The sequence below is a fragment of the Lithobates pipiens genome, unplaced genomic scaffold (assembly GCF_037356315.1).
Source record: "Lithobates pipiens isolate NorthernLeopardFrog02 unplaced genomic scaffold, aLitPip1_a1.2 Scaffold_16, whole genome shotgun sequence".
NCBI classification, from domain to species: Eukaryota; Metazoa; Chordata; class Amphibia; order Anura; family Ranidae; genus Lithobates; species Lithobates pipiens.
Window position 1 is genome coordinate 280,524,807 of NW_027507748.1, and position 11,218 is coordinate 280,536,024.

The following is an 11,218-nucleotide window of genomic DNA, read 5'->3' on the forward strand; positions in this document are numbered from 1 at the left end:
GATTATCTATTTATGTGACAGGGGAGAAAGGTATTTTCTCCTCCAAGGTATGTATGTGTCATTTCTTTCTGTTATTTACCTGGCATTACACTTTTTAAACCACAAACCGTCATACAAAGCCTAATCTTGTAAGGTAAAAATCATTCATGTATTGAAACACATGTTGTCTCCCATGAAGGATTCCTGACACACTGCAAAACCTCTGTAGTCAATGCAGGATCATTCCCTTTTCCTTATAGGAAAAAAAACTTGGACTGTATGTGTGCTAAAATAGAAACTCATCATTTTTTCCACACAAATAGAGCTTTCTTTTAGTGGTATTTCATCACAAGCGCGATCACAGTGGGAGTGGAACTATCTGTTCACCCCCCCGGTGGCGAGCAGTGTCTCCATGACACGCCGCCACCGAAGGTACCGGGATGCGCACGCACGATCGCGTGCATTCCCTGTTTAAATGGGAGGATGTAATATGACGCCCTCCCGCCACGCCGCCTGGCCATCATTTGATGGCCAGCAACCAGTTAATAGCCATTAAAGTGGTTGTTTTTTTTTTTTTTTTTTTTAACTTTTACCTACAGGTAAGCCTATAATAACGGTTTAGGAGATATTCCCCTCGCAATAAGCCGCTGACTGCAGCTACGCATGCGCACAGGGGATTCTTGTCTGAAAGCCTGGCAGACGCCGGACCTTCCTGGAAAGAAATCTCGCGTGCGTGCGTGGGAGTGATGATATCGCTGCTTCGGCCATTTACAGTGCTGGAGCCACGGTACACGGAAGACACGCCAAAGAAACATGTCAGCTCCCTCTGCTTGTATCGGGTGAGATGTCAGGGCCTTGTTCTAAGGTAAGTATTTCATAATGATTTAGTATGCTGTGCATACTAGCTCATTATGCCTTTTCCCTTGCAGGTCTGAAAAAAAAAAAAATGTCAGCGGGTTTACTCATGTTTAAGTCATGTGTAAATATGGTTGTGTAGTCTAGTAGAAACCAGTTTGGCTCTAGCAGACTTGCTTAGACACATCCCTATCTTCCTCCATGCTATAAGTCTATGTGAGAATGTTTGAAAGGGATGTAGCCATTCCATTCCTCATATATGCTATTATAGAGCACTGAACAGGTAGCTTTACTACTAGGATGACATTGTAAGGAATTTCCACACAGTTTTCAGTGCAGAGTTCCTGCGACAGAGAGGGATGCCTTAAAGCGGGGTTCCACCCTAAAGTGGAACTTCCGCTGATCGGAACCCTCCCCCCCTCCGGTGTCACAATTGGCACCTTACAAGGGGGAGGGGGGTGGAGATACCTGTCAAAGACAGGTATTTACACCCACTTCCGGGCATAGACTCCCGTGGGAGTCTATGTCATTTCCTGTCCTGCCGCGCTGTTTGCTGGGACACACACGGGTCCCAGTGACAGCGCGGAGAATTCCTATTGCACTGCGCGACTCGCGCATGCGCAGTAGGGAACCGGGAAGTGAAGCCGATTCGCTTCACTTCCTGATTCCCTCACCTAAAATGGTGACGGCAGCAGCCGAGCGATCGATCGGCCTCAGCTGCCGGCATCGCTGGAACCCGGGACAGGTGAGTGTCCATTTATTAAAAGTCAGCAGCTGTAGTATTTATAGCTGCTGGCTTTTAATATTTTTTTTTTAGGTGGAATCCCTCTTTAACCTAAAGCCCCCCCCCCCCCCCTCACTAAGCCTTCCTGTAATCATATCACTTAAAGTGGAACTTCACTCCCCCAATCAACATTGATTATTTTTAATCCTCATGCTGCTAGCATTAGTAAAGAGGCATGTATATCATATTTACTTGGTTTTTAACTTTTTTTTTTTTTTTTTTTTACATTTCTACAGTTACTTTCTGGTTTCTTGCCTAGGCAAATTATGTCATACATCTCAGAAGTCTTCGGGAAGGGAGGAAAGGTGGGGTTTTTCTCAGCTAAGCACACCCTCCTGCCTGCATGCTTCAGCTATGGGCAGATGGAATAATTTGCCCTTACTCAGGTTGGCCACAGTCAGCTATGCTAGGGGGTTGTCTTACATAGTTATTTCTCAACAAAATAAAGCATAGAGACACGGATTGGTGTGTTAGTTTGCTTTGAATATTAAATAGTGATTTGTTGTACTCGGATGCAGTGAAGATATTTAACCTGGCCACTCACTAAATTTGACATGTCCAGCAGGGATTGGCCGAATTTTGATCAGTGCGAGGTCTCAACCAATCAGCAGACGTCCGTTGCTTAATGGACTTCTCTCGATGGGACATATTGGAAAGTTTTCTCTCAATCAGCAGCTGTAGACATTGATCAGTGTATTCTGACAGCGGCTGGGGCCACTGTCGGAATACAATGTCCCTTGGGGGTGATTCCTTCATCCACACTAACCACATATGGACAGCTTAACTCTTCCTAATTTTAAGCTTTAACTGAGGTTGGCATTCTTATTTTTACTGGCTTTGGAGTACCACGCCAGGACCCCGCTGAACTGGACTTTGCAGAGAGAGCCTGTAAGTGACCTTTGGCCACTGGATTCCACGTAGAATACTTTCCAGATTCCATTCTGGTAAATTGGCCATGGATTGCATTCCAGGTACAGAGCTGCTGGATTGTCTTCAGCAGTTACTGTCTCTGAAGGCTCACTATATGAGCAACCCTGCAGCCCTGCCAATCTGCTGCTCTCACTGCTTGATCTATACATCTATGCACAGTTAGCAAGCACTACTTAGCTGACAATGCCCCCTCTGCTCTCATTGGCCAGCAATGGAGTCTGCCGGGCTGCGTCCTTGTTGCTAGGCTTTGTCTACTTCTGGGGATGCTTTTCCTACTCATTTGTGGCTAAAAAAGCTTATGTATTTTGAATGGGAACATCCGGATAAACAATATTATCCTCCTAAGAAATTCTCCACACTTTATTCTATGGAAGAGGATCTCTATAAGAAATGGGGGGTTTCAGCAATTAATGCTGCAATTGCCTCAGTGAACAAGAGTCTCACATGTCCGGTGGATAATGCGCTGTTAAAGGATCCAACAGATAAAAAGTTGGAACTTTCCAAAAGCAATATGTCTTTAGCAAGTTCAGTAGCGCAGACGGTTCTTGCGGCAATTGGTGCATCTCAGTCCATTAAGGAGCAGTTTGTGGAGATGCTCAAAATTCTGCCTGATCAGCAGGCCCAGCAATGGGCTGGTGTGTCAGACGCACTATGTTTCACAGTAGATGCTATGAAAGATTCTATTATTCAAGCCTCACGGCTTATGCTTGGACGAGTGCATTCTCGCAGAGTTCTGTGGCTGAAAAATTGGTCAGCCAAAGCACCATGTAAAAAGCTCTTGTCCAGTTTCCCCTTTCATGGTGAACAGCTATTTGCAGACGATCTGGATAAATACATCTTTTTTTTTTTTTACCGGTAAAGAAGAAGTTTAAACATTTCTCCTTCCTCACCTGTGCCAGGGACATCAGCCTCTAGGCAGTCTCGATGGCCTCAACCGTCAGGTTCAAGGGGAAGACCCCAAGGGCAGCACCAGGGTCAAAAGAGTTCTTGGGACAGAGCCCACAAAGCAGAATGCTAAAGACTCCTTATGGAGGTGCTCCCCCGCTCGCTCGGGTGGGGGGGGAAGGCTCCTGCAATTTTCAAAGATCTGTCAGGAACAATGTCAAGACCCCACATCTCTCCTCCAGGCTGGAAAGATTGATATAAAAAAATGATCTCTTTCTTTCCAGCCGAGGTCTCGGCTTTGTTTACGTCCGCTAGCCCAATGTGACGTCCTAACGTCGCGTCCGGGCCTCAGAAGGTAATAGAGATGACTGGGGACCATCTGGTCACCGGAAATCTCTTATCAATGTCCAGCGGTGGTGGATTCTTTCTCTGGGTCGCCAATCGCAAGAGCCCGGAGATGCACCGGAGGGTGACGGGAGGGGGGAGCTGTCTTCTCCCGCCGCCTGTAAGAATGATCAAGCAACTTAACTGCCGCTATGATTGTTCTTACAGTGCACAGAATTGCCAGCTGTAAAAGATTATATCTGAATGAATGATGCCTGCAGCTGTAGGCATCATTCAGATATCCCAACTCAGTCAATGACATCATATGACGTCCTTGGGAAGTATTAACCTCTGCTAGCATCTAAACTACTATCACTACTAAGTGCATGCACTACTTTTAAGAACGCACTTCAACCATGCAATCTGGTGCAGGCAAATGCACAGTGCTTTTGATCTGCCTTCGGAGTGTTAGAAATCTATTGACACTCACAGCAGATGGCACGCTCAGTGTTTGCAATGCATTGTGGAAAACATGCACAGAACATGGGTTTTGCTGCACCATGTTCCTGTGTGAATGGGCACTTAAAGCAGTATTAACCCAAAAATCATGTTTTACAGCTTAACAATTCTTAAATGTGTTGGCTGCATTAAAGCGGTAGTAAACCCAATGACATGTTTTTAGTTTTTTTCACACCTGCAAGGCAAAAGGCATAATGAGCTAGTATGCACCGCATACTAGCTCATTATGAAATACTTACCTTAGTACGAACCTTCCGACATCGCACCCGATACACGCCGAGGGAGCTGACATGTTCCCTCGGCATGCCTTCCCGGATATCGCGGCTCCAGCGCTGTGAGTGGCCGGAGCAGCAATTATCGTCACTCCCGCACATGCGCGTGGGAGATTTCTTTCCGGCAGGGTCCAGCGACTGCCGGACTTCCAGCCGAGAATCCCCCGTGCGCATGCGCCACTGCAGACAGCGGCACATTGCCAGGGGAATATCTCCTAAACTGTACAGGTTTAGGAGATTTTTTTTATTATTTATTTTTTTATTTTTTAAGTGTTACTGGCGGGATCTCCAGGTGAAAAAAAAAGGAGAAAAAGCAAAATGAATGCAGCTACTACATGTAAGGATTGTTTTTAAAAGCTTTAGACGCACTCTACAAGATCTTAGTGCTTTTCGGGCTTTTCAGCATCAAGCAAACGGCCATGTTAACATTCCCTAAGTTCTATCAAGTGGACATGGTGAGCTTATCTGATGCCAGCTTCTGACCCAAGATCCTTCAGGTGGCTCTTTGTGCTGTAGTCATTTCAGTTTACTGTTGTTTTTTTCTTTGAGTATTTAGCATTTGTTTGGACTGCTTTTCGTCAATGAAAGAAATAAAGAAAAAAGGAGTTTTGTACTCATTGTAAAATTATTTTCTTGGAGTCTTATGGCAGACACAGGTTTGATCCCTCTGTGTTTATGATCATGCTTTCTGTGCTGGTTGGTTACAAAACATGCTTGTAGTAGCAGGGGATACGCTGAGCTTGGCCTACAGTTTTTTTTTTTTTTTTTGTTTTGTTTGCTAGCATTCAGTTTCCCAGTTTTCCCACCTAGTGCTGTTTCATGTTTAATAAGCCAATGGGGGACAGTAACCTTTCTTGCCAAACTATTTTCCCCAGCAGTTCAGTTCTAACCCTGAAAAGATTCTCTGTGCTTGTCTATGCTTGAGGCATGATTTTGATAAACTTGTCTATATAGTCCAAAAAAAAAGTTCAGTTATTCCAGAAGATACCGTTTATTTACATTGATATAGGCTTTTCATATTTTGGAATTTTACTCCCCCTAGGAACAAGGACTTTCAGGAAGTGACCCTGGAGAAGGACAATAAGGTGCTGTTGCACTTTGCTTTGGCATATGGTTTTCGGAACATACAGAATCTGGTTCAGAAGCTAAAAAGAGGACGCTGCAATTACCATTATGTGGAAGTGATGGCCTGTCCTTCAGGTACTGCATCCCCTATAATTTAAGGGAAAAAAAGATAATATTTTTCTTTGCTTTTTATACAGATTGTTGTAGACACACACGTTTTATAAGTAGTTTTCATCAAAATGCCAAAAATTAATAATTAAAGTGATTGTAAGGTTTTAGTTTTTTTATTTTTTCAAAAATAACAAACATGTCATACTTGCCTCCACTGTGCAGTTCGTTTTGCACAGAGTTTCCCCCCCATCCTCAACTTCTGGGGTCCCCTGGCAGCGCTGTTAGCTCCTCCCCTGCATCATATAACCCCCTAGGGCCTAGGAGAAGCACTGTCCCGGGGTGTTACCTTGCGGGTGCACTCCCGAGTCCAGCATTCGACATCCATAGATGCCGAATGTAGGATTCTGCCCCGGCCCCCGCGTCATTGGTTTTGATTGACGGTAGCCAATGGCTGCGCTTCTACCAATCTATCCAATCAAGAGCCCATAAGCACGTCTCCAGCAGGGTAATACATGACTCGGGTGATTAAAAGGGGGGGGGGGGCTGGGGGACTGGTCAGTAACGAGTTTTTTTCATCTTTAATGCATAGGATGCATTATGGTGAAAGAACATGAGGGTTTACAACCCCTTTAAGTGTGATTATAGCTTTTTTTTTGTGCCTGCACTTCAGCACTCTTGTTATCTCAGAAAGTTTTAGGTCAAGTTTGATTCACCCTCATGTTAATTAACCTTTTGAGCAGAAATCAAACAGTGAATATAAAGGGCATGGAGAGAGGAGGGATTACAAACTCCTGTCTTGTCTGTACTGCTATTGGTGTCCTTCAATGGAGACATTTACACTTACTTTATGTCCCTCAGTCGTTGGAACATAAAAAGGAGGGGCAGAAGCAGCAAAAAGAGAAAATAAATCCAAGCATTTCTCCTCTGGACAAAATTAAAATTGGGCTGGAGTACGAGTCTTCATAGTTCCATAAGCAGTTATGCTTATGGAACTTTATGCCATGGTAGTTATGCACAACACATCCTATCTTCTATTTACAGAACACCCTGAAAGCAGTGCTTGATTTACTATTCGGTCACATGTTCTTTATTCACCTGATGAAATTACTTAGCCCTTGTGATGTACAGTGGCTATAGAAGTGAATCGCCCCTTTTAAAATATTCACATCTTGTTGCTTTGCAACCTGAAATGAAGACCGACACAGTTTTTGTTTTATCTAGCAGTATTATACTATCTAGCACTATTATAAGTGCAACTTAAAACATCCAAGTGAAAGATTTAAACACCAACAAGTCATAAAAAAATGCAAAAACAGAATCGCTGATTTGGAAAAGGGATTCCTCCTTTTGTCAGTATTTTGTTGAACCATTTTTGCTTTAATTACAGCCTTTAGTCTGTTGGGATATGTCTCTACTAACTATGCACATCTAGACTTTGCAATATTTGCCCACTCTTCTTTTCAGAAATGCCCAGGTTAAGTTAAATTTGATGGTGACTGTGGACTGCAGTATTCAAGTCATTCCACTGATTTTTAATGTGTTTAAGTCTAGGCTCTGACTAGGCCATGCAAGGACATTCACCTTTTTTCCCTTTATCCACTGTGTGGTCATTTTTGATCTGTGCTTTGGGCCATTGTCATGCTGAAAAGTAAACCTTCTTCCCATTGACAACTTTCTGGCAGAGGGCAGCGGATTTTCCTCAAGAATTTTATGGCATTTTGCCCCATCCATTTTCCTTCTATCCTGACAAGTGCCCCAGTCCCTACTGCTGAGAAATACCCCCATAACAGAATATTACCACCTCCATGCCTTACTGTAGGAATGGTGTTATTTGGATGGTGAGCTGTATTGGATTTCCGCCAGACATATCGTTTGTTGTTAAGGCTAGGTTCACATTGCTGCGATGCGGGAACGCCGCGAATCCGCGGCGTTTTCCCGCATCGCATATCTCCCGCCGGCAGTTCACACTGCCCTATGCGGACGGCTGGGAGTGTCAATGTTATGTTAATGACACCCCCAGATCCGTCGGCATATCGCAGTGCGATCTGCCGACTCGCACAGGAATCGGATCGCATGGTGTGAACCCCCATGCGATCCGATTCCGTTGCGGACCCAAAAAAGGGTCCCGTGCGAGTTTGCTGCGGGACCGCTGCGAGTTCAGCCATACTATCTGTATGGCTGAACTCGCAGCGCTACGGAGATCGGATGTGATTTGCTGTGCGAATCACATCCGGATCTCCCCCCGCAGCGGTGTGAACCCAGCCTTAAGGCCAATTAATTTTTAATCTCATCTGACCATAACAATTTTTTTCATATGGCCTCAGAACCTTCAAGGTGCGTTTTGTCAAAGCTCAGTTATGACTGCATGTGACCTTTCTAGAGGAGTGGGTTTTTTCTTGCAACCCTCCCATACAAGCCACATTTGTGGAGAATTGGTGTTTTTACATGCACACAATGACTACTCTGTCATAAATACCTGCAACTGCTTGAGTTGAAGAAGGCCTCTTGGTAACCTTTCTGACCAGTTTCCTCCTGGGCTCATTTCATCCAGTTTGGAGCGACGTTCTGATGCAGGGGGAGGGTCTATGTTGTACCAAATACCTTCCGCTTCTTAATAGTAGACTTCACTGTGTTTCTAGGCATTGATAAAGCCTTTGACCTTTTTTTTTTTTTTTTTTTTTTTTTTTTTTTGTATCCATCTCCTGACTTGTGTCTGTCCACAACTTTATCCCAGAGATTTTTTGACAGTGTCTTGCCACCCATAGTTGATTGTTTCAGTTGTACCACCGGGAACTTAAATGCTCCAGGAAAACTCTTTTCATGCTAACTTAATCAAAATGATCACAGATGAAAGTCAAATGGCTTTGTGCCATTGAAAAGGTGATTAGCTGCACCTGATTTAGATTACAAGTCCTTCATTGTTCATTGTTGTACTTCATTGATTAATGATGTTGTTTCGTATTCTTGCAAAGAAATAAAGAATTAAAAAGATTACAAGTCCTTTTTAGGAGGGGGGTCTTTTTTTTCCCAACTCTGTGATTCTGGTTTTGAATTTATTTTTATTTTTTTAATTGACCCGTTGGTGTTATATCCTTCACTTGGATGTTATAAGTTGCACTGAGGAAATACAGCTGGATAAAACAAACTGTATCTCTTCATTCCAGGCAGCAAAGCAACAAAATGTGATTTTTTTTTTTTTTTTTTTTTAAAGGGGGATGATTCTTTTCTATAACCACTGTAATTGTATATGCTTTTAACACTCTAGAACTATCTTCATGGTAAGTCACTCTGTGTTATTAGGGTAGGTCTTCCTAGCACATGATCTTTTGGATATGAATTCATTTCTGTGCACAGCTTTATGAGGCCTTCTAATAGGGCATCATAGAGGAGAGAATACTATTTTGTAATTTCTTCCCTGAACTCAGTGTCTTTTTTTTCTTTCAGGCTGCTTGAATGGAGGAGGACAGATCCGAGCAGAAGGAGAACCTAGTAAGGACTTGCTGGAGAGGGTGGAACAGCTTTACAGTTCTGTGAGAAATGAGTTACCAGAGAAGAATGAGAGAGTGAAGGAACTTTATGAACAGTGGCTTGGAGGGAGAGGGGGTCTCAAGGTCGAAGAGGCCTTACTTACACAGTATCACGCGGTAGAGAAAACTACCTCTGGACTCAGCATTAAATGGTGATTGGAGGATGCAGTCATTCTTTGCATCATATGTTATAGGGCACAAACACTTTTTAACTGTAGGTTATATAAAAGTCCAAGCATATAATGCCGCCTAAAAAGTGAGTGCCTTGATGTTCTTGAAATGCCTATGGCTAAGAGGACGTGATGGAACTTGAGCCTTAACAGCTGGCCACAGGTTGGCAGTGTATTGTCTTCGATGGTGTAAGGAATACAGATTTCTATAATTTCCTTGTCATCTGCCATGTTTAAAGTTAGAAAACATTTCCAACTCCTGATCTGATCCATCATTGCTCTATATTATGGTGTTTATCTCAGGTTCTTTGAGACTTTCTCACTTTTTGCACTAAAACATGTTTTACAAACTGGATTTCAGAAAGTAATGCTTGTACCACGTGTCTTATGTTGTATATTTTTTTTTTTTGTGTGTGTGTGTATATGATTTATTCTCTAGAAAACAATTTATAATATATTGTTGAGCTGAGTTTTGTGTGGCAATATTTTATGGTCTATATCAGGGATATGCAGTTAGCGGACCTCCAGCTGTTGCAGAACTACAAGTCCCATGGGGCATAGCAAGACTCTGACAGCCACAAGCATGACACTCAGAGGCATGATGGGAGTTGTAGTTTTGCAACAGCTGGAGGTCCGCTAATTGCATATCCCTGGTCTATATAATGAGTAATATAATGTTTAGCTGAGTTTTCCATGACAATATCTTTAGATACGAATAGTTCATTTAGTTCTGGCTCAATATATCTGTGTGCTGGTTGCATAAATTCTGTTTACTCCATGAGAAAATCCTAGCCATTTCCAGTCTTGCAGTAAAAAATGCAGAGCAGTAGGTTTCTGTAAAGTTCATAATGCTAAATTTCAGGCAGATATGAAAGGCACACATTTAATGTGCCACCATATTCATTCATTAAATATGTTTTAAATACTAGTGTAAGTTCCTAAATTTGACTTGGTATTGGCCTTTTGAAATACTTTATCTTCTGTCACCAATCTTTTTCGAACCAGGGATTGGTTGTGTGGAAGAAGTGTTTTTTTTATTTTTTTCTCCCAAGGACCAAGGTTGGGTTGTTAGTGCTTCAATCATCCTGACACCAAGGTCACCACAGCCACTGTTACTGCCACTATAAAGCCTGCCACCAGATGCATTTTACTTTTTGCCTGCCATTATAAAGCTTGCCACCAGATGCAGCGTGTCACTTGCCACTATAAAGCCTGCCACCAGATGCGGAGTGTCACTTGCCACTGTAGCCTGCCACCAGATGCGGTATCTGGGTTTTCTCAGAGCAGTGAGGGAAACCTGTCTATACAGTGGTGTGAAAAAGTGTTTGCCCCCTTCCTCATTTCCTGTTCCTTTGCATGTTTGTCACACTTAAGTGTTTCGGAACATCAAACCAATTTAAACAATAGTCAAGGACAACACAAGTAAACACAAAATGCAATTTGTAAATGAAGGTGTTTATTATTAAAGGTGAAAAAAAATCAAAACCATCATGGCCCTGTGTGAAAAAGTGATTGCCCCCTAAACCTAATAACTGGTTGGGCCACCCTTAGCAGCAACAACTGCAACCAAGCGTTTGCGATAACGTGCAATGAGGCTTTTACAGCGTCCTGGAGGAATTTTGGCCCACTCATCTTTGCAGAATTGTCCTAATTCAGTTACATTAGAGGGTTTTCGAGCATGAACGGCCTTTTTAAGGTCATACCACAACATCTCAATAGGATTCAGGTCAGGACTTTGGCTAGGCCACTCCAAAGTCTTCATTTTGTTTTTCTTCAGCCATTCGGTGGTGGACTTGC

The 11,218-nt window shown here is 43.0% G+C and overlaps 1 protein-coding gene across 1 annotated transcript in view; it reads left to right on the top strand.

Annotated features, from left to right (window-relative positions):
- The window catches only part of CIAO3 (cytosolic iron-sulfur assembly component 3), a 40,806-nt gene extending 30,457 nt beyond the window's left edge, over positions 1 to 10,349 (top strand). Inside the window, exons 10-11 of the mRNA XM_077481505.1 lie at positions 5,591 to 5,748; positions 9,169 to 10,349. Of these exons, the coding sequence (XP_077337631.1) occupies positions 5,591 to 5,748; positions 9,169 to 9,407 (397 nt within the window). The 3' untranslated portion in view covers positions 9,408 to 10,349. The remainder of the gene's footprint in view (positions 1 to 5,590; positions 5,749 to 9,168) is intronic.
- Positions 10,350 to 11,218: the final 869 nt, after the last annotated feature.